Source organism: Podarcis tiliguerta (assembly GCF_965153285.1).
Source record: "Podarcis tiliguerta genome assembly, chromosome: 2".
NCBI classification, from domain to species: Eukaryota; Metazoa; Chordata; class Lepidosauria; order Squamata; family Lacertidae; genus Podarcis; species Podarcis tiliguerta.
The window spans coordinates 111124725-111148147 of NC_139535.1; the positions used below are offsets into that span (position 1 = coordinate 111124725).

At 46.7% G+C, this 23423-nt stretch overlaps 1 protein-coding gene and 1 long non-coding RNA gene across 3 annotated transcripts; both read right to left on the bottom strand.

Annotated features, from left to right (window-relative positions):
* Positions 1–6554: 6554 nt before the first annotated feature.
* On the bottom strand, positions 6555–17397 carry LOC310671514 (protein mono-ADP-ribosyltransferase TIPARP-like). 2 transcript variants are annotated; one of them, XM_083427703.1, is made up of 6 exons: positions 15759–15903; positions 15246–15660; positions 13118–13289; positions 10943–11130; positions 8430–8684; positions 6555–7079 (listed from the first exon to the last, which is right to left on the bottom strand). In XM_083427703.1, exons 2-6 carry the CDS (start codon positions 15578–15580, stop codon positions 6650–6652), a joined length of 1380 nt encoding a protein of 459 aa, XP_083283829.1. In that variant the 5' UTR covers positions 15581–15660; positions 15759–15903; the 3' UTR covers positions 6555–6649. The 2 variants fall into 2 exon arrangements, with proteins under 2 accessions (XP_083283829.1, XP_083283828.1); XM_083427702.1 differs by having other exon boundaries at positions 15246–17397.
* A 660-nt stretch (positions 17398–18057) lies between these two features.
* LOC310671723 lies at positions 18058–23262 on the bottom strand. Its single transcript, XR_014508112.1, has 3 exons — positions 22203–23262; positions 20843–21062; positions 18058–18263 (listed from the first exon to the last, which is right to left on the bottom strand). It is a non-coding gene; the product is annotated as an uncharacterized lncRNA (long non-coding RNA).
* Between the last annotated feature and the right edge of the window lie 161 nt (positions 23263–23423).

Below are 23423 nucleotides of genomic sequence, written 5' to 3' on the forward strand. Positions count from 1 at the left end.
TCGCATGGTCTTTCGGTCCCAGCTCCTGCCCACCTAGCAGTTCGAAAGCACCCCTAAGTGCAAGTAGATAAATAGGTACCGCTTTATAGCGGGAAGGTAAACGGCGTTTCCGTGTGCTGCGCTGGTGCCGGCTCGCCAGAGCAGCTTCGTCACGCTGGCCACGTGACCCGGAAGTGTCTCCGGACAGCGCTGGCCCCCGGCCTCTTAAGTGAGATGGGCGCACAACCCTAGAGTCGGACACGACTGGCCCGTACGGGCAGGGGTACCTTTTTAAGCCCACAAAACAATAGCTATATAAATCAGTGAGACTTGCTTCTGAGTAGACATGGTTATGAGTGGCCAGCTCCTAATTCTTTCCTAGGGTTTGGCAGCTCTGCTGATGAAATATGGCATTTGCCGCTTTCTGAACCACACGGAAAGGGGGACATTACACCAGATGGGGTAGCTTCTGCCACCATTGCATTAAGCACGAGAGCAGAAGCCATTTATTTATTTATTGAATTTCTATACCGCCCTATGATGGGACGCGGGTGGCGCTGTGGGTTAAAGCCTCAGTGCCTAGGGCTTGCTGATCGAAAGGTCGGCGGTTCGAATCCCCACGGCGGGGTGCGCTCCCGCTGTTCGGTCCCAGCACCTGCCAACCTAGCAGTTCGAAAGCACCCCTGGGTGCAAGTAGATAAATAGGGACCGCTTACTAGCGGGAAGGTAAACGGCGTTTCCGTGTGCGGCTCTGGCTCGCCAGAGCAGCGATGTCACGCTGGCCACGTGACCCGGAAGTGTCTTCGGACAGCGCTGGCCCTTGGCCTCTTTGAGTGAGATGGGCGCACAACCCTAGAGCCTGTCAAGACTGGCCCGTAAGGGCAGGGGTACCTTTACCTTTACCTTTACACCGCCCTATATCTGGGGGTCTCAGGGCGGTTCACAGAAGAAAATCAAGATATAAAACCACAAAATACATGATAAAAATAAAAACAACAAACCAATAGTCATTCCCCCCCCCCCAAAAAAAAACATTTTAAAAGGGCATAGGATGTAAATCAGGTCAACCAAAGGCCTGGTTAAAAAGGAACATTTTTGCCTGACGCCTAAAGGTGCATAATGAAGGCGATAGGTGAACTTCCCTGGGGAGAGCAGTCCAAAGATGGGGAGCCACTGCAGAGAAGGCCCCATTCTCATGTTGCCACCCTCCGGACCTCTTGAGGAGGAGGCACATGAAGGAGCGCCTCAGAAGGTAATCTCAGGGTCCGAGTAGGTTCATATGGAAAAAGGCGGTCCTTGAGGTATTGCGGTCCTGAGCCATTTAAGGCTTTATAGATGAAAACCAGCACTTTGAATTGGGCCCGGAAACTAATAGTTAGCCAGTGCAGTCAGACCAGGATCGGTGTAATATGCTAGAACTGTCTTGCTCCGGTGAGCAACCTGGCCGTTGAATTCTACACTAGCTGAATTTCCAAATCATCTTCAGAGGCCATACTAAAACAACAAGAAGAAAAAATCCCTTCTGTTCAACTTGTAAAGTTGTACAAATCCACTTAGGATCTGGAGCTGACAATCCTGGTTTTTCCTAAGTGCTAGAATTCATTGGCTTTCGCTGCTACCTTTGGCTCAGAATCCAGCAGTGTCCTTGAGAAAATCCTTGAATCCCTCCCCCTGCATTCAGTTCCTCACCCTTGCCCTAAGACCCCAGACACCTACACAATCTTTGAAGACTTTTCATCTAGCACCGCCAACTTTGTTGTTGGTCTCCGCCCCTGAAATAGTCGAGAGTGGATTTCATGCTCTTTATTCAGCTCATAGTGGTGAGGAGGAATGAATGTCCCCTCAAAGTATCTGCTTTATATACATTATTTACACAATGGGCTGCACGTGATTGGCTAATTCCGGAATTCTCCTGTAGGCCAATCAGGTTGTGGATTCACTTCCATCTGGAGCCAGATTGGGTGGCTCCTGCAGGCCAATCATATTGCTGCGTTGTTCTAGGACCAATCAGACTGCTGCATTCTGAATCCTATTGTTCTAGGACCAATAGGCTGCTGCCTTTTGGATCCTATTGTTCTAGGACCAATCAGACTGCTGCCTTTTGGATCCTATTCAACTCAGTACATAACAGCCCCTGTGCTTTTAACAGCAGTGGGTTCTGCAGATATTGGCAGAGGCTGGCGCTTATTCACACAATGTGGTCTCTCAAGTGCCCCATCTCAGCAGGACGACCAGGAGGGAGCCCCTCCAAACACAACACCACATTTTGATGTAAGTGAAGCACTACATCTTGCCAGCCAAAGAATGGCCCCTCTATAAGACTGTTGTCTCCCTCGTCTAAAATTACCCAAGTGACTTGGGTTGATAATAATAATAATAATAATAATAATAATAATAATAATAATTTATTTATACCCCGCCCATCTGGCTGGGTTTTCCCAGCCACTCTGGGCGGCTTCCAAAAGAATATTAAAATAACTGTGAAACATCAAACATTAAAAGCTTCCCTAAACAGGGCTGCCTTCAGATGTCTTCTAAAAGTCTGGTAGTTGTTGTTCTCTTTGACATCTGGTGGGAGGGCGTTCCACAGGGAGGGTGCCACTGCCGAGAAGGCCCTCTGTCTGGTTCCCTGTAACTTGGCTTCTCGCAGTGAGGGAACCCCCAGAAGGCCCTCGGTGCTGGACCTCAGTGTCCGGGTAGAACGATGGGGGTGGAGACGCTCCTTCAGGTATACTGGGCTGAGGCCATTTAGGGCTTTAAAGGTCAGCACCAACACTTTGAATTGTGCTCGGAAACGTACTGGGAGCCAATGTAGGTCTTTCAAGACTGGTGTTATGTGGTCTCGGCGGCCGCTCCCAGTCACCAGTCTGGCTGCTGCATTCTGGATTAGTTGTCGTTTCCGGGTCACCTTCAAAGGTAGCCCCACGTAGAGCGCATTGCAGCAGTGGCGTAGCGTGGGTTGTCAGCACCCGGGGCAAGGCAAGTAATTTGCGCCCCCTAACCCGTGGAGCTAGGTAGGGGCAGAGAGCTGCGAGTGCGAGCGCGCCCCCCCCCCAGATGTTGCGCCCCCTGCATCCCCCATGCTACGCCACTGCAGTCCGCGGGCAGATAGGGTCTCAGCCTACGTACTGCAGAGAATACCGTTGTTGAAAGAGCAAGAGCACACTAGGCTGTTATATGCTTTTCCTCCTCCACCCTGGGAGGTTCCCTGGAATGGTGTGACCTGGCAACCTTATCAGCAAACCCAAAGCAAAATGAGCTGGGGTGAGAGGGTGCGCAGAGCTCAGACTGTCTCCCAAGACCTATTAGACATTTACAAGGCTAAAATACTACCTATTCCTTGCTGGCTACACCAGTTACCAGGGTGATTCTGTGCCATATTTTAATAATAATAATAATAATAATAATAATAATAATAATAATAATAATAATAATAATAATTTATTTATACCCCAGCTAAGGCTGGGCTCAGGGCAGCTAACAACCAATAATAAAAACAAGTTGAATGAATACAACTTAAAAACAAGATCAAAATACAACATTAAAACATTAAAATGCAGCCTCATCACAGGAGGAGAAAGGAAAAAAGAAAGAGAGGGAAGGAATCAAATTGACTCCAAGCCAAAGGCCAGGTGGAACAACTCTGTCTTACAGGCCCTGCGGAAAGAAATCAGAACCTGCAGGGCCCTGGTCTCACGAGACAGTGCATTCCACCAGGCCGGAGCCAGTGTTGAAAAGGCCCTGGCTCTGGTTGAGGCTAATCTAACTTCCTTAGGGCCCGGGACCACTAGGGTGTTGCTATTTAAGGTCCTCCGTGGGGCCTACCGGGAGAGACGGTCCTGTTGGTACAAGGGTCCTAGGCCGTGAAGGGCTTTAAAGGTCAAAACCAGTACCTTAAATCTGACCCTGTACTCCACCGGGAGCCAGTGCAGCTTGAAAAGCACTGGGTGAATATGCTCCCATGGCAGAGACCCCGTGAGGAGCCTCGCTGCTGCATTCTGCACCCGCTGGGGACAGCTTCAAGGGCAGCCCCACATAGAGCGAATTACAGTAGTCAATCCTGGAGGTGACCGTCACATGGATTACTGTGGCCAGGTCGGGGAGGTAAAGGTAAGGGACCAACTGCTTGATGCGGCGAAAGTGGAAAAATGTTGCCTTAAAGAGTTGGTGATCATCTTTAAAGCCTAAACATTAGCAGGTTAGCTGAAGAACAACCTACATCAGGTGTGGAGATTTCCCCCCCCCCCTCTATAATTCATCATTGTTGTGGCACCCTCTTGGCTCAGCGCCCAGTGTGGGCAAACTGGTTGTGCTCCCCTAAATCTGCCTCTGAGAGTCAAAGGTTCCCCACACCTAGTTTAAAGCTATACAAAGTGCCCAGGCTCCGACATTGGCCACAGAAGCCTTGCTTGCACGCCTATCGATAAGCTCCACCAGACAGGCTAGTCTAAGAAACAGGGCCTTTTCAGTGGTAGCCCCATCACTGTGCAACTCTCTCCAACAAGACATGCATCTAGCTCCCTTGCTGGTCCTGTTCCAACGGGTCTTAAAGACTTTGCCACTTCAATTTGCTTTAACTGGATAGAGTTGGTGGTCTGTAATTGCTGCTCCTGATATCTATGGTGTGCGGGTATTTTTGGATGGTTTAATTGCTTTATATCTTACGTTTTATAATCTCTCTTTATATCTGACGTATAATCTCTCCGCAAAAATAAACAAAATTTAAAAAATCAGTCCAGCTGCTTAACAAAGAGGAGATATAATCTAACCTCCTGTTCATGAAAATCAAGATGGATGCTGAATAAACAGGTTGTATGGAGAAGCCTGAGAGGGCATCAATAGCAGCAGGGAGATTTAGGGAAGTGGGCTGGTGGTAGTGCAATAAAAAGATAATACTGATCAATACATGATTTGTGTCTGTATTTTCAAGATACAAATATATAAACAATGAACAAATTACACATTTAAAACATTGGCATCTTTGGCTCATCTCAAATTATCTTTGGGACAAAAAACTTGAATGACATTGGGGAAAAGGCACAAGAGAAGATTCAAATATATTAGTGTTCAAATTCCACATTTTACACAATGGCATCTTGGGCTCGCCTCATCTCCAAACGGAGTGTATGGGCCAATATATTAGTGTTCAAATTCCACATTTTACACACTGGCATCCTGGACTCGCCTCAAGTCCAAACGGAGTGTATGGGCCATAAAATGGCAAATGCAATTCAGTTTAAAGAAGGGTAAAGTGCATCAGATTGCTGGGACTAATAATAATAATAATAATAATAATAATAATAATAATAATAAGTGCTTTAAGAAAAAAATGTGCTGGCACTCACCATGAAGTTGTTACAGTAAGTACCACAGGTGTCGGTAGTGCGTCCTCTTGAGTACCCCCAGAAAAAAATGCACTGATAATAACAACAATTTCACATTAAGGCACATGGGGTCTGAACAGGCAATGCCTAGCAGAGTCATCAACTGTTTAGATATGACCAGACCTTGACACACAATTTTCCTAATGGTGAAGGAAAGAAGAAGAAAACCTGGCATGGAGTTGGCTGTGCAAACCCAAGCAAGGTCTTACTGTGACCCTCCTGATGTTGTTGGGGCTCCAGCTCCCATCAACCCTGACCATTGGCCATGCTGCCTGAGGCTGATGGGACTTGAAGTCCAGCAACACCTGTGAGGCCACTTGTTCCCCTACCCAGTTTTTTTGTTTCCTCTCCAAGAGCTAAGGCACACGTAATGGTCAGTCAAATCATGTGTTACCACCTGCTGGTGTAGTGGTTAAGAGCAGTGGATTTGTAATCTGGTGAACCGGGTTCGCTTCCCCGCTCCTCCACAGGCAGCTGCTGGGTGACCTTGGGCCAGTCATACTTCTCTGAAGTCTCTCAGCCTCACTCACCTCACAGAGTGTTTGTTGTGGGGGAGGAAGGGAAAGGAGAATGTTAGCCGCTTTGAGACTCCTTGTTACCTGCCAAGCTTGAGGAACAGTGCTGGCTAAACTGCAGAGCTGGAACAGCCAACAGGAAGATCTCGTTGAACCTGACGCTCCAAGGCAGATGATTAAACTAGCAGCGATACCACTGCTGCTAAGGTAGCTAGGTTCTCATTATGTGGCTGTGGTGGCTGCTACTGCAGACCCTCATCGTGTCCCTATTTTCCAGGGCCAGTCCCAGATTTGCAGAAGATGTCCCAGTTTCTGATTTGATCCTACAATGTCCCAGTGTGGTGTAGTGGTTAAGAGCGGTAGTCTTGTAATCTGGTGAACCGGGTTCGCGTCTCCGCTCCTCCACATGCAGCTGCTGGGTGACCTTGGGCTAGTCACACTTCTTTGAAGTCTCTCAGCCCCACTCACCTCACAGAGTGTTTGTTGTGGGGGAGGAAGGGAAAGGAGAATGTTAGCCACTTTGAGACTCCTTCGGGTAGTGATAAAGCGGGATATCAAATCCAAACTCCTCTTCTTCTGCTGGGGAGGCATGTTTGATTAAAGATACACCAGAGGTCAAGGGTTTAAAATACTCTCTCACCCACCCAACGAGGGCTTCAGCTGCACGTTGTAAATGCAGTAAAGGAAAAGCTAGCTTTACTGAGTCATGTACCTTTGACCCAAAGTACAGACCGTCGGAGCAGAAGAGATTTAGAAGAGGAGAGGCTCTTCTCACATATCCACAGCTACAGGTGTCTTCACTTCCTTGTAGCGAATCAGGAAATAGGGGTAGCACTGGCAGCTTCTGAAGATGACAAAAATGTGTGGGTCACGGATGCAATCTGTGCAGGAGTCAAAATGGGGGGGAGTTTGCCTTAAACATGAGTGGCCTCTCCACCAGCGACCAGTCAGCACTTTGGCCAGGAACATATGACGCACATTGTTGCTGGCTGCTAAGGCGTAGGTGTTTGAGTAGGAGGCATCCCTAGCAAAGTAAACACCCCGGCCAAAAACTGCGCCATGGACTGATCCTGCCAGCTCGGGGTTAAAGTTGCCTATGCAAATAGACTTGATCCGAGATGCCGCTGTGCCGTGAAAGAGGTGTCTCTCCACTGTGGGATGCTCCTTTTCTGAGCGTACCTGGAACATGAGCCTCTTCTGGCTGATGGGAAAGAGAGAGAAAAAGAAAAGTGGATCGTTTTATTTTATTTTATTTTAATTATTTATTAATAAAAATGGTCTATACACCGCGGTGTCATAAAAATATATCACAGTGGAATGGATGCTAGGCTAAGACCAGTCAGTCCCAATAGAAGGAAGAAGCGTCGGCCAAAGAAGATAAAGAGGAAGATTGGCAAAATAAATTATTGAACTACGCAGTGCAAATTGTTACAAAAAAGTAAGGTTACCAGACGTCCCTGTTTCCTGGGGACAGTCCCTGGATTTACAAATCAGTCCCCATACAAAATCCATTGAAGTTGAAAAGTGTCCCCGAATTTACTGAAATTTTTTTGGTAACCTTACAAAAAAGGGCAACTGTTTAATGCATATTTTTAAAGCTCTGTGTATAGTTTTTTACATTAGTATAACTTTTAAAAGTCACTTGTAATAAGATGAGGAAGGTTTTAAAATTGGATTGTTAAGTATATGAGGTTTAATGGACATACATGAATAAGTATATTATAATGGGACCAAGAGGCGGCGCAAAGGGAAGCCGACCAAATTATGATTAGAAATTTTTCTAGGCCCCTTTCCCTGGCGAGTATTAACTGCTTTCAATTTTAACCTGAGGACTGTCATTTGCCCAGTTTTAACTTTAATTTTAATTTATTTTAATTAATTTTGGGATGCATTTTAATCGATGGATTGCTTGTTTTTAGGCATATTGTATTATTTATATGATGTTAACCGCTCTGAACCTGTCTCCAGCTGGGGAGGGCGGGGTACAAATAAAAGTTTATTATTATTATTATTATTATTATTATTATTATTATTATTATTACAGTGGTGCCCCGCAAGACGAATGCCTCGCAAGACGAAAAACTCGCAAGACGAAAGAGTTTTCCGTTTTTTGAGTCGTTCTGCAAGACCAATTTCCCTATGGGCTTGCTTCGCAAGACGAAACGTCTTGCGAGTTTGTTTCTTTTTTCTTAAAGCCACTAAGCCGTTAATAGCTGCTAAGCCGCTAAGCCGTTAATAGCCGCTAAGCCGCTAAGCCGCTAATAGCCGCTAAGCTGCTAATAGCCGTGCTTCGCAAGACGAAAAAACCGCAAGACGAAGAGACTCGCGGAACGGATTAATTTCGTCTTGTGAGGCACCACTGTATTATTATTTTTATTATTCATGACCAAGTGTTGAGGGAGGGGGCTCAGAGACTTTGTGGGTCCCAAGGGAAGATTTTAAGGGGACCATTGTACCATATTAGCAACTCCTGCTATATGAGGCAAACCAAACCCACTGGCTAGCACTAGGAAAGCATTACTGTATGTCGTGTGTATACTAGGCTCCTCACCTCATGTACATATCCCAGAGTTGGTCATTGCGTATGCGGTAGATGGCCAGCACCAACGCCTGATCCTCGGGCAACTTGGCATGGAACAGCTTCCTCACCATCTGATGGGCTACTTCTGACAGAGTCACTTCTGCCATTGTGAAAGAAGAGCCCCCTTGAGGTGGCGGGACGCAGGCCGCAGGATAAGGTCCACAGAACAAATCCAGAGGATCTTCTCCTGCGAGAGCCAAAGTGGTCAGGGGTGGAGCAAGCGACCTGGAAGGGAAAAAGGACAAGGGAACAGGATCAGCTGGTTCAGCCTTGTTTGCAGGCAGACCCCTAAATTTTAATAGAGGGGTGGGAGAGAGAGAGAGAGGGAGAGAGAGAGAGGCAACTGTGCAAACTTATTATTGACCAGCTGATCTCACTCACACAAACACTCTCTCATTCAGCGTCATGAATTGCACTAACTCAGTGGTTCCCAATCAAGGGTCCTTGTCACCCACACAGAGGGCCTGTGGCAGCATTCACAACAAAAACTACCATGGAGATACTAGAATTTTCATAAGGAGGGAGTCTATGGCTTGGTTTTTGGAAAACAACGGGTCCATAGCCTTTCGCTAACTGGGAACCTCTGCACTGATTAAGTCACCCCAAACATTTGATTGGTTTTTAAGCAATGAACTGGGGAACTTCCCCAGGGGTCAAGAAAACTTGGCCGTGTGCATCTCTCTCACCTCTGCCCATTCTCCCTGTTTTGCCACTCGCTTAGCGTTTTTGTTGAATAGTGGGTAGACATGGCAGACGACACAGCGATTTCTCCAAAGCAGCTCTTTATTTTGTAAGCTGGAACAGAACTGAACTGCAAACAGCTCAGCCGGCCTGCTTTTATAGGCAGCCGGCTGTCAACATTGTAGCAGCAACAACCCAGGGTTTCCCGCCTAAAATAACTGACGTGGACCTGAGTGAAAACTATCTACAGTATCCCCCTGCTGGCCCAGGGTGAGAACTTCAGTACATAACAGTTTTCCTACACCAACGCTCTCTTCCGACCGCTTATCTAGCTCCACCAAGCCTTCTATCTCCCTCAGCCCCTCTCTACCCTCTGGCCGCCCCACTCCTCCTGCAACATTAGGGCCACTCAACCAATCACGGCTGGTGGCTTCACCAGCATCACAAAGCTCCTTAGCATATTATAGGTCAGATGTATGTATTATCTCCTTTTAATGTCGTGTGACTTATCCAATGCATGGCTGCACTCCAAAATCTAGACATGCATCCCACACCAATCTTCCGTTTGTCCAGACCATGGCAATTCATGAGTGTGGGTCTTACATACTAGTGAGACTGTGCAGTCTAAACACACACGGAAATCAGGACAACCCTCCTCCAAACAATACACACTTTAAAACATTGGCGAGGAGCCTTTTTCAAGCCGAAGGCCCATATTCCCTCTTAAAAGACCTTCTGGGGGCCACAGAGTGGTGGACAGAGTCAGAGGCAAAATTGAGCAGAGCAACAGTTGTGGCTCTTACTATTGTACTGGGAGCTACATTCCAGCTATGCAGAAGTCAGGTTTACACACACAAACACAGATACCCCTCCAGCCAGGCAAGCAAGAAGCATCATCACATGATCACACTTCAAGGACACATTCCAGCCAAGCAAAACACAGAGGAGGCCTGCTGAGGAGCACAGCTTAGGAAGAGTTTCAAAGCCTAGTCAGAGAAGCTTAGAAGGCTGCATTCAGCTGCTGGGCCCAAGGTTCTCCACTCCTGTTTTTAAAAAGTAAAATGTAAAGGACCCTTGGTCAAAGGCAACTATGGGGTTGCGGCGCTCATCTTGAGGGAACCGGCGTTTGTCCACAGATAGCTTTCCAGGTCATGGGGTCAGGATGACTAAACCTCTTCTGGCACAACGAAACACCATGACGGAAGCCAGAGAGCATGGAAACACCATTTACCTTCCTGCCGGAGAGGTACCTATTTATCTACTTGCACTGGCATGTTTTCGAACCACTAGGTTGGCAGGAGCTGGGACAAAGCAACGGGAGCTCACCCTGCCGCAGGGATTCGAACCGCCGACCTTCTCATCGGCAAGCCCAAGAGGCTCAGTGGTTTAGACCACAGCGCCACCCGCGTCCCCTTTAAAAAGGTACCTGTAACTCAGTACATGTAACTCAGTGTCGGAACTCACCACGACTGCCTCCCTTGTTCTCTTATAATGGCAATGGCGCCCACCTGAAAGGTACTGGAACTGAGTTCCGGTGAGTTTGGGCTGAAAAAAATGCCCTGTCTGTACTAAGTTCCTACTACTACTATACCATTTTCTTAAATTTCTTCAGGGGTTAAGTTTTTTTTTTTTAAAAAAAGATACAATCAGAACTCTAAGTTCTTCACTAATTAACTTGCACATTGGCAACATCGTTACACAAAAATATACAGTACAGTGTTCTGCAATTCATGGGCATAAGGATTAGACATGTGCTCTCGGGTCCAGAAACTCTGAGGAGGAAGATCTGGGTCCAAACTCACCGCAAGCAGCGCACGGTAATGTCAGCTGAGCGCCAGACGGGTCGGAACGTGATGTCACGGGTGAAGCCCATCTTTACGTTGCGCTGGATAAACTGTTTGAGGTCTACATTGTAGATTTGATCTTGCACGCAGAAGGCATGGTTCCACATGCCCCGCTCAAAAGCAGCGATGAGTTCCTGTGCGATAGGCTATGGAGAGAAAACACCAGAATTCCTCCCATCCTCTAGAACAGGTGTTTTTTCAAACTTTCTACGCTCGGGGCCCACCTGAGGTGGCTGAAAATAACCGAGGTCCACCAGACACAAAATCATGGCACAGAGGAAAAGCCCGTCACAGAATGGCGACAGGTAGATGCAGAGTTTTGAATAATCAGCTGGCAATTACTAACTTCACTTTCTATGGAAGCCCTACACAAATCCAGAGCGCAGTTCCTAAGACCTTCTTTCCAGCAACTCCCGCAGTCAAGCTGGTGCCAAACGTCTTGTTCTGCTTTCACAACAGAACAACAACAATTTTTTTGGAAATTGCGAAGTTCTTATGCCACAGCATTTTCCTTGCAGCAAGGAGTTCCCTCGCTTGGCTTTCCTCAAACCAAATTCAGACATTTGCTCTGGAGGCAAATGTGAATCAGCCTCCCTTTTACAGGTGGAATTTGCTGATCCAGAGAAGCTCTAATTGGAGAAGACTTTTTTTCTTTTATATTTCCCCCCTTCTCATCCCTACATGCCTCTCAATGTACCGTATTTTTCGCTGTAAAAGATGCATCTGACCTTAAGACGCACCTAGTTTTTGGAGGAGGAAAACAAGAAAAAAAAAATCTGAATCTCAGAAGCCAGAACAACAAGAGGGATCGCTGCGTAGCGAAAGCAACAATCCCTCTTGCTGTTCTGGCTTCTGGGATAGCTGCACAGCCTGCATTCGCTCCATAAGACGCACACACATTTCCCCTTACTGTTTAGGAGGGGAAAAGTGAGTCTTATAGAGCAAAAAATACGGTATTTTCGCCCATCTCCTGTAATGTCTTCTCCCATTCTCCTCTAACAAACAACTTGTACCTTATCCACAGACCTTTCTGTTGGTTTCTTTCATCCCTCCTCCCTGCTCCTTTCAGTCACTTCTTCCTCCTAGACAGCTTTCCTCTCTTATTCCTTTCTCTTTCCAATTACTGTAATAATAATAAATATTAACCTTTTATCTCACTCTGCAATTTCTTTCGATACCTCCTCTGGCTCTTTTCCCCTTGGGAGAGGGAACTCTTCAGAAATGCTGTCTCTGGGCCACTTTTACTCAGTTGCTGGTGCTGACGTTGGCCCAACCAAAATGTTATGTTGGCCCAACCAAATGCTAGGGGACAAGGCGGGTTGTGGCACTGAGGCCCACCTGAAAGCGGTCCGAGGTCCTCCTGCCCTGACCCACCATTTGAGAAACACTATCCAGGCACACCAGAGCACATCCAAAGGTTCTTATTAGCATGACTATGCTAGACCCTGAGGCCAACTCTTGGGGTTTTCTCACATCACATTAATGCAATGCACACAATTAAAGGTAAAGGGACCCCTGAGCATTAGGTCCAGTCGTGACCGACTCTAGGGTTGCGGCGCTCATCTCGCTTTATTGGCCGAGGGAGCCAGCATACAGCTTCCAGGTCATGTGGCCAGCATGACTAAGCCGCTTCTGGCGAACCAGAGCAGCGCACGGAAACGCCGTTTACCTTCCCTCCAGAGTGGTACCTATTTATCTACTTGCACTTTGACGTGCTTTCGAACTGCTAGGTTGGCAGGGACCGAGCAACAGCAGCTCACCCCATCGCGGGGATTCAAACCGCTGACCTTCTGATCGGCAAGCCCTAGGCGCCACCATGCACACAATTACTGTAAGGAAAATCATAGGAAAGCCCTTTATGAAACACACCTGCCCAACTTGTTGACTATCCTCCCAGCTAGGCACAATACAGTGGAGCTTGCATAGCCCTATTTGAAGCCATCGTTTTGAAAACGATTTTTCGTCATGAAATTGCACAGTAATTGAAGTACCCCAAATCTGGCTGATTTCAACAGGAGTTAAGTGTGCCTGTTTCCCTCCCAGTTAATTTTAGAGGGTGATAGAAGGAAACCAAACAATGAGATGGCTCCATAATCAATTTTTTTTTAAAAAAAAATCTCTGGATCCTCTTACCTCATCGTATTCCAGCCAATGGTCACTTTCATTGTAGTAAACCTTCCACTCTGTAAAGAGGTAGGGACTGCAATCAGGGCTGCTGCTGTTGGATAGTCGCCTTACTTGGTCATACTGCAGTATCGGTGAGAGAGCCATGGTGTTAAAGTTTAAGAAATACACGTTGCCCCTCCTGCAAGGGAATGAAGGTAGCCATCACCGGAGGGCGAGGATCTACGGTTGCCAACTGACCGGAAGGCAATGCCTGGCTTTGCTCTTTCGCCTTTAACTTGATTTACTGAAAACAGCTGGCGAAGCTTTTCACCGCATGGGTAATGGTATTTGTTTAATATAAGTATCTTCATCTAGTTTAAAAAAACAACACCTTCATATCAAACTGCTGTAAAAGCTAGTAGAAGAGTTGCTAAAAAGTTATTAACCCTTATTCACAAGCTCAATCAGAGCTCCACTTCTAACTTAGAAAATACTCACCTAAATATACATTCCCGTCGATGTTTCTTAGCAAGTGTGAATTCTGCGGTATGAGATAATGCCACGGTACTGTGCCCTACGCACTGTCTTCAGTCACGCTGACGGATGCCAACAAGTCTTCACTATAGTACATGTGCAACATGTGCCTTGCCTTGGTGTAGCTTCACCTCCTTGCTGAAACCTATTCTGCACCACACACTCAATGACAGCAAAGTTGTCTACTGGGATCTTTCCTATTTCTTCTGTGATCTGTCCATGCAAGACCCATACACTGCAGATGTCCCTACCTTTTCGACGCATATTATAAAGTCAACAGCTTTGGGGGCTATACATAGTTATCTGGCTCTGACCCTACCAAAAAAAGAAAATAAAAGAAAAAAAGCTCCTCCTATCTGGTCCAGTTGTCTATATTTCCATAGGAGATGCATTTCTCATGCCAGTCTGTTTGGAAGCTGTCCCACACTTAATGCCATGTGCTGCCTTTATGACTGATTCACACTGGCACTACTAATACACCAGATGAGATTAAACAAGGTTATTACAACAAAATACAAATAAAAAACGGCAGTTAAAGGCAGAATCAAAACACACAACTGAGAGCTAAATGTTCTGTAAAGGGCCTGGAGAAATACTGTAAATGGTCTTTAGCTTACAGAAAAAAATCTAGAAACTTCAGCATCAGGTGAACCTCCCTAGAGACAGGATGTCACTATTAGTGCCACTAGGGAAGCGTGCAAATTATATCTCTGAAGCACATTCAAAGCTCAATCTTTTCTGCAAAGAATTCTGGGCACTGTAGTTTACCAGTCAGAGAGTTACAATTCCCAACAGCCTTTAAAAAACTACAGCACCCAGAGTTCTCTGAGAGGGGAGATGTGCTTCAAAAGTGTAGTGGCACCCTCTCTACCTACCATATCTAGGTGCACCCGAAAAACAGACTCTGATGTAATGGCAGGCGGATATGGAGATAAGTGATCCTTCAGGGATTCTGGACGGCTAAACATCCATACAAGTCTAAATTGTGTCCAGCTAAACATCTATACAAGCCTAAATTGTGTCCAGAAGGCACGCAAATGGTAGTGACAGGCAACTTTCCTTTTTCAAGAAACCACTGAAAAGTGTTTGAAGTGCTGTTTCCCTGGAACACACTTTGAAAACCCCCGAGACACCTAAATTTTACAAGTACAGTGGTACCTCAGGTTACATACACTGCAGGTTACATACGTTTCAGTTTACAGACTCCGCTAACCCAGAAATAGTGCTTCAGGTTAAGAACTTTGCTTCAGGATGAGAACAGAAATCGTGCAGCAGCAGCGGGAGGCCCCATTAGCTAAAGTGGTGCTTCAGGTTAAGAACAGTTTCAGTTTAAGAACAGACCTCCAGAACGAATTAAGTACTTAACCCGAGGTACCACTGTATGGATGTCAGGATTTCAACCAGCCCTTACCATAATCCCTGCCCCATAATGACGGATGTGAAGGAAACAAGGCTGATTTCTTAGTGAGCCCTGAAAGACGGGCATTCCCTTTTATCAGCTGCTTCACAAGTTCTGGGGCAGAACCCAGAACCCAGATCGCAAGTATGTTCTGGAGTTGAACCTGGCTCTTGGGCTCTTTCCGACCGAAAGCTGAAAGGAGAAAAATGTTATGGTCCTTACCTGTCCCTCAGTTGCGCCGTGGGGAATTCCTGATTACAGTAGAGCTTCTCCAGATGATGCTGAGCTGAGAAACTGAAACTAAGCCACACTTTGTCTTTCTGGCGGCGCCACTGCCAGTGGTAGGGGAACGGGGTGTGATGGTAAGGGCACTTCTCCTGCAAATAGCAGCATCCCAGCAGAAAGTTGTCGCAGATCGGCACGCCGTTCTTCTGATGGACGTGATATAGCGGGGCGTCGTCTGCGCCAGATAGCTTCAGGATTGTAATGCCCAGCAGCTCATCCTTCAAGAAGGTGTGGCCCCCCTCAGACACAGAGGACTCTGCACTTTCTGCCATCTGGGTGCAATCGAACTGCAGGATCCAAAGTGCACACAGACTAAAACCAGGCAGGCCCCCCCAGGAGAAGGGTCCTGCTTCTATCTCTAACATAAAAGATAAAATATCTCGTCGCCGCTCGTTGTACGTACCAATCCCGTTTTCTTAAAACCAGGCAAATCCAGTGACCTAACGAAACATGCCTGCACTCTGGAAGTAAGTTTTACTTTCACTTTCTCATTCAGTCGCTTGAAAGCAGCCTCCAAGCAAGGCGCTTAGAGACGCTACTGGTTTACTCTCTGTGCTGTTTCTGTGCACGGCACACAGAAACTTAGCAGGTGAGGCTTAAAAATAGAGAGAGATAGAGAGAGAGAGAGAGAGAGAGAGAGAGAGAGAGAGAGAGAGAGATGATAATAATAATAATATAATCACCATTATCATCAGTTCCCTCATTCATGCTCAGTCCCACTCACCTCACAGAGTGTTTGTTGTGGGGGAGGAAGCGAAAGAAGAATGTTAGCCGCTTTGAGACTCCTTCGGGTAGTGATAAAGTGGGATATCAAATCCAAACTCTTCTTCTTCATGTCACTGCAAATTGTATGGGGTGGGAATCCAATGGAGGATTCGGATTTTATGGGCTTGTCCATATTTGAGCATTATTTAGCTGTTAATCCACTCCTCAACCCCATATTCAAATTAGACCAGAGTAGTCCACTCCGACTATTCTGGAATGTGAAAGCTGGACCATAAAGAAGGCTGATTGCCGAAGAATTGATGCTTTTGAATTATGGTGCTGGAGGAGACTCTTGAGAGTCCCATGGACTGCAAGAAGATCAAAGCTCTCTTAAGGAAATCAGCCCTGAGTGCTCACTGGAAGGACAGATCCTGAAGCTGAGGCTCCAATACTTTGGCCACCTCATGAGAAGACTCACTGGAAAAGACCCTGATGTTGGGAAAGATGGAGGGCACAAGGAGAAGGGGACGACAGAAGACGAGATGGTTGGACAGGGTTCTCGAAGCTACCAGCATGAGTCTGACCAAACTGCGCCTGGCGTGCTCTGGTCCAGGGGGTCACGAAGAGTCGGGCACGACTAAACGACTAAACAACAACAACAGTCTACTCCGACACAAATTTGAATTTGGATATGAGGAGCAAGCCAGGTCTTTCCTGTTCCTATCAGTAGGTGTCTCCACTTTTTTTTGTCCCTGCCTCCTCATTTGTTCATTTTATTATATCAATAAAGTCCTGTATGCAGATAGCTGTGTGGGTATGTTGATATTTTTTCCCCTGCCCAAGAAGTGTGCCAAAGCACACAGTCAGGCAATTGTAAATATGCTTGTACAGTCGTACCTTGGAGGTCGAACGGAATCCATTCCAGAAGTCTGTTTCGATTTCCAAAGCATTTGGAAACCAAAGCACGGCTGCAGGAAGCTCCTGCAACCAATCGGAAGCTGCAGAAGCCCTGTCGGACGTTCGGATTCCAAAGAATGTTCACAAACCAGAACACTCACTTCCAGGTTTGCAGCATTTGGGAGCGAAAACGTCCGAGTACCAAGACATTTGAGATTCAAGGTATGACTGTATGGTTTTTTGGGGTGAGTACAAACCAGAGGGATCAAAAGAAAACATTTTATAAAAGGCTAAGCTCCTGAGTAGCATGTTGGGCGGGGGGGATGAAAGCAATTGTAAATTCTCAGTACAGCGGTACCTCGGGTTAAGTACTTAATTCGTTCGGGAGGTCCGTTCTTAACCTGAAACTGTTCTTAACCTGAAGCACCACTTTAGCTAATGGGGCCTCCTGCTGCTGCCGTGCCGCTGGAGCACGATTTCTGTTCTCATCCTGAAGCAAAGTTCTTAACCCGAGGTACTATTCACATGATTCCTCCCACCACTGCAATTTAACTAGGGCGGGAGAAACTGATATAAAGGCTATGCTATTTGGAAAGGGAAGAGTTAGGAATTATGGCTAGAGAAGAGAGGTGAACCATAGAGAAGAATGTCTACAGGCCAGAATTAGTGAGAATTAATGTACAGGAAACTTAAAAGGTAAATGGACCTCTGACCATTAGGTCCAGTCGTGGCCGACTCTGGGGTTGCGGCGCTCATCTCCCTTTATTGGTCGAGGGAGCCGGCGTACAGCTTCCGGGTCATGTGGCCAGCATGACTAAGCCGCTTCTGGCAAGCAAGAGCAGCACACAGAAATGTTGTTTACCTTCCCACCAGAGCGGTACCTATTTATCTACTTGCACTTTGACGTTCTTTCAAACTGCTAGGTGGGCAGGAACAGGGACCGAGCAACGGGAGCTCACCCCGTCACGGGGATTTGAACCGCCGACCTTCTGATCGGCAAGTCCTAGGCTCTGTGGTTTAACCCACAGCACCACCCGCGTCACAGGAAACTTACTACCCACAATTAACAAGTACGGATGAGCCCCAAGTTTCTAGGATTTAAAGAAAAAAGATATGTGGCAAAATTGTCTGTGCCATAAACTAGCCTGCTCCCCACCTCTGTTGTTTTACTTTGCAACTTCCCCTGGAAAAGTTCTTCCAGACATCCATGCTCCCTTTGTTAATGTTGTTTCTTGTATACTTGGAATTACCCTGGGATCTTCCAGCTGGGGTTATGTTTTTTGAGTGTGTGCTAAAATCTAAGCACGGCCAGATGCTAGAGCAACACTTTCCAGAAGCTTGGGTATTTCCTCTCTGTAAAAAGCATGAGAAACACCAGCAGCCACACCATTCTTGGTTGTTAAGTGGGAGCAACAGTCTTGTTTTTCTAACTCATTGTGCAATCAACCCCACCGAACTTCTTCCATTTTGCAATCTAGTGGCACTATTGGCAAAGCTGCTTGTCCTGGCTTGCACTTGGCCCAGTGGCTCCTCCCCTCCCCACAACATCCTCTTTCAGTGAAGAAGAAGCCAGTTCTGCAGGTGCCTCAACCATACGCAGTACATTTTTGTCAAGTACTGTCCTTATTTGCTAACTCAATTACCGTATTTTTTGCTCTATAGGACACACTTTTCCCCCTCCAAAAATTAAGGGGAAATGTGTGTGCGTCCTATGGAGCGAATGCAGGCTCCTTGGCTTCAGCGATAGCAACGCGAAGCCTCCAAAGTGCAGAGGGAGCAATCCCTCTGCACTCTGGAGGCTATACGTTGCTTTTGCTGAAGCCTGGAGAGCGAGAGGGGTTGGTGTGCAAGTTCCTACTGTGTTCCGGAGGCTTCGGGTTCCTTTCGCTGAAGCCAGGAGAGTGTTGCTCTCCTGGCTTCAGCAGAGAGGGAGAGCTCCACACCATCCTTGGCTTCAGCGAAGCGGGAGGAGAAATGGAAGGGGTTCCGTTTCTCCTGTCGCTTCGCTGAAGGGGCGCTGAGCAGAGAGGGGGAGATTTTTTTTCTTCTTGTTCTCCCCCTCTAAAACAAGGTGCGTCCTATGGTTGGGTGCGTCCTATAGAGCAAAAAATACGGTATTTCTAAAAAGCTAAACTAGGTTTCTCCCAAACCATAGCAGTCCTGCTCTTTCTCAGATGGCTTCACTGTGTGAGGTTTCTAAATGCTGGTTTTTGGCAATCTTCAGAGTTTCCATTGTACATATGCAAGCTAACGTAGTGCTACTGTCTCACCTAACAATATCTTAAAGATTGACAGATTGGGGGAAATCTTTTGAGGAGCAGAGCTCAATGAATGACATGGGCTTTCATCCATGGAAGCTTATGCCATAGTAACTCTGCTGACTTTTAAGGTAACACACAAGTTACCTTGCTTTTGCTTTTCCTGCAACTGCCTGGCTGTGTAAAAGGTAAAGGTAAAGGACCCCTGACAGTTAAGTCCAGTTGTGGGCGACTCTGGGGTTGTGGTGCTCATCTCGCTTTATAGGCCAAGGGAGCCGGTGTTTGCCCACAGACAGTTTTTCTGGGTCATGTGGCCAGCATGACTAAGCCGCTTCTGGCACAACAGAACACCGAAACCAGAGCAGCACACAGAAACACTGTTTACCTTCCTACCAGAGCGGTACCTTTTTATCTACTTGCACTTTTTGGCGTGCTTTCGAACTGCTAGGTTGGCAGGTGCTGGGACTGAGCAACGGGAGCTCACTCTGTCATGGGGATTCAAACTGCCAACCTTCTGATCGGCAAGCCCAAGAGGCTCAGTGTTTTAGACCACAGCGCCATTAATTTAAAGTACATTTCCCACATCTCAAAGAATCTTGAAAATTATAGTTTACTCCTCACAGAGCCACAATTCCTAGCACTCTCAACAAACTGCAGTTCCCAATATGCTTTGGGAGAAGTCATGTTCTTTAAATGTAGAGTGTGTGTGCTTCCCGTGTCACAACTATCCCAAAGGAACTCATTGGAAAGCTGCTTCAAATTGAGTCAGACTATTGCTCCTTCCAGCCTGGGACTGTCCACAAGGGCTGGTGTCAGGGAACTGCCATCAGTGTCCGAGGGAAAGAGCAAGCCCCGAAGGGATCCCAGAGAGTGTCCCGGGAGTGGGAGGGGCAGCCCATCTTCTGGGGGAGAGAATCAGCGTAGCTCCAGTGGAGAAGGGGGGGAGATGGGGGGATCGGCGAGGCGATCCCATGACTCCTTGCCGGGGACCAGTGGGGAGGGAAGGGGTCCTCCGCTGCCCACGCTCTCCTTGCGCAGAAGGCTTCTGTGCAGGGAGAGTAGGCGGTGACTTGGCGTCAAAGAACTTCTTTGCTGGAAGAAGTTTAAGAAACGCCCACTGACGGATTCTGCCAGCGATTGAGACGGTCACGGGCGAGTGGCTGCCCGGACAGGAAAGGTTCACTCCGGCAACCCAGCCAGACGTTGGGACAAGCTTACGCACGAGCAACCCCTAGAACCATTACAGCTGGCAACAAGTTCCCAGGGTTTCAGGCAGGAGACATTCCAAACACTACCTGCAGATTGACTTTGGGACCTTTGCAAAGCAGATGCTCTTATGCTGAGTTATGGCCCATCTGCAACTTGAATTAAAGCTTATGATGCTCTTAGGGCTGGTATATAATCTCACCTCCCTCCATTACCTGGCTGCTACTCTCACCATTAGCTCTTTAAAAATGGAGTCATTCTGCTATGGATTCTGCTATCCTAGCACAGAAATGGTATTGAGCTCTTAAGGCTCCAATTGTATCCTAACCCCAGTTACCTGGGACTAAGTTTCATTTAATTCAAAACACTTCTGAGCAGACCTGGTTAGAATTATGCTGTTGCAATGCAAAGGCAGAAATTAAATCAGAATTGACTAAAATTGACAAGCAATTTCTCATTGCACCTGACCTTTTGTTTGCCTTCAAACTGTAGCAGGACTTCAGAGCTGAGGGGAAGAAAGGCCATCAATGTCACCAAAACAAGAAATTGGTCAGTATTTCCTTCTCACATCCCTGTAATAGCTTTACAGTTTTTGTGCAAAACTGGGGTAAAATTGCTGAGCCTTTCACAAGTTTTTCTTCCATTCTCTTTCTGTGAGCAGCGACAACAATGGGATGCAGGAGGTCTTCTAGGAAAAGGGAGAGGTCAGTCAGAATTGCCTCAACACTGGTGTTTTGTTTTTACAGGGAAAGGGTTGCCCGATTGAAGTGCCCGTAAATGGCAGCAGGGGTGAGAGGAGGGGTTGAGTTTCTCCTGCTTATTTCTCTCTTCTGAAGAATTCTAGTGAGTGCATGAAGACTAAAATTAAGCTCTGAATCCGGCTAGCGTTAAAAATCCCTTTTTACTGCTGCTTTTTGTTGCAATGGCATTTCCAGGAATCCAGGGATAGCTCATGGGGCTTTCTCTCTGAAGTTAAAGCCATCTGCCCTCTGGTGGTTGATTTCCAGGTGAACTCTTGCAGTGGCTCCTGTGGAGACAGCTGCTAAGCTTTGGATTTGCAGGGCAAGAAGGGTTTGGCCTATTTGGTATTTGAACTAATGTCCTTTAAAAAGTGGCAGGAGGTGGCGGTGGCGGCAGGGAGCAGAATGCCTAGCTCAGGTTTTAGGGCATTTTCACACATGGCAGGAGAAATGCCTCCAAGCCCATCTCTCACTATTTGCATGTGTAATAATAATAATAATAATAATAATAATAATAATAATTTATTATTTGTACCCCGCCCATCTGGCTGGGGTTCCACAAAGACCAAAAATACACTAAGATGTCACACATTAAAATCTTCCCTGAACCTTAAGCCTTAAGATGTCTTCTGAAAAAAAAAATTGTCAGGTAGTTGTTTATCTCTTTGACATCTGATGGGAGGGCGCTCCACAGGGTGGGTGCCACTACCGACAAGGCCCTCTGCCTGGTTCCCTGTAGCTTTGCTTCTCGCAATGAGGGAACCGCCAGAAGGCCCTTGGCGCTGGATCTCAGTGTCCGGGCAGAACGATGGGGGTGGAGACGCTCCTTCAGGTATACTGGGCCTGTGAATGAATGCTGTCAGTGCTGTTCAGAAGACAAAATGGATATATAATGCACATTTTAGCCAGTGAACAGTTTACAGAAAGCAGAAATGTGACATGCTTTGGTATCTTGTGTAATCACTGGTAGTTGGTGCCCACTGGACCTGGCAGGGCTAGTGAGGTCCCAGGGGTATGCCAAGTTCTGATTTTATTTTCTCCATCCTCTTCCCTTGTGAAGGACCCAACTAAACTGAAATATGTCTTACTTTGGTTTAGAAGGGGTCCCTGCTGTCATAGTTGCTTCTCTGCCGGGAGAAAAGTTGTGTGGATTCCACCTGTTCTGATTCTCTCCTTATCCTCCTCCTCTGAAAAGAAACAGTAGCTTTATCAACACTTTGCAGTTTTATTACTGCTTAACACCCAAGTCAGTTACCTTGGTTCAGGAGGGATTCCTGCTGTCGCCATTTCTAGTGTGGGTTCATTGCACAATAACTGTACGTTGCTCAAGGGTAAGCTGCTGTTCCCTTCAACTTGAGCAGTGTTTCCTAGCAAGAGAACAGCCATGTAACATGGTGGGTGTTTGCGTAGAAGTAAGTCACACTGTGTTAAATGGGGCTTATGCCTATGCAAGCGCACAAAGAATTGCAGTCTTTACCCCACACGTTTAAAAGACGCCTGCTTCTTGGGAGAAAAGCAATGACAAACCTAGACAGCATCTTAAAAAGCAGAGACATCACCTTGCCAACAAAGGTCTGTATAGTTAAAGCTATGGTTTTCCCAGTAGTGATGTATGGAAGTGAGAGCTGGACCATAAAGAAGGCTGATCGCCAAAGAATTGATGCTTTTGAATTACGAAGCTGGAATCACGAAGAGTCGGACACAAATAATCTCTTCGTGACCCCATGGACCAGAGCACGCCAGGCACTCCTGTCTTCCTCTGCCTCCTGCGGTTTGGTCAAACTCATGCTGGTAACTTCGAGAACACTGTCCAACCATCCCATCCTCTGTCGTCCCCTTCTCCTTATGCCCTCCTTCTTTCCCACCATCAGGGTCTTTTCCAGGGACTCTTCTCTTCGCATGAGGTGGCCAAAGTATTGGAGCCTCAGCTTCAGGATCTGTCCTTCCAGTGAGCACTCAGGGCTGACTTCCTTAAGAATTGATAGGTTTGATCTTCTTGCAGTCCATGGGACTCTCAAGAGTCTCCTCCAGCACCATAATTCAAAAGCATCAATTTTTTTGGCGATCAGCCTTCTTTATGGTCCAGCTCTCACTTCCATACATCACTACTGGGAAAACCATAGCTTTAACTATACCTTTGTTGGCAAGGTGATGTCTCTGCTTTTCAAGATGCTGTCCCATCAGATATCAAGGCAATAAACAACTATATTGCTTTTAGAAGACACCTGAAGGGAGCCCTTTTTAGGGAATATTTTAATGTTTGATGCTTTATTGTGTTTTTAATATTCTGTTGGGAGCAGCCCAGAGTG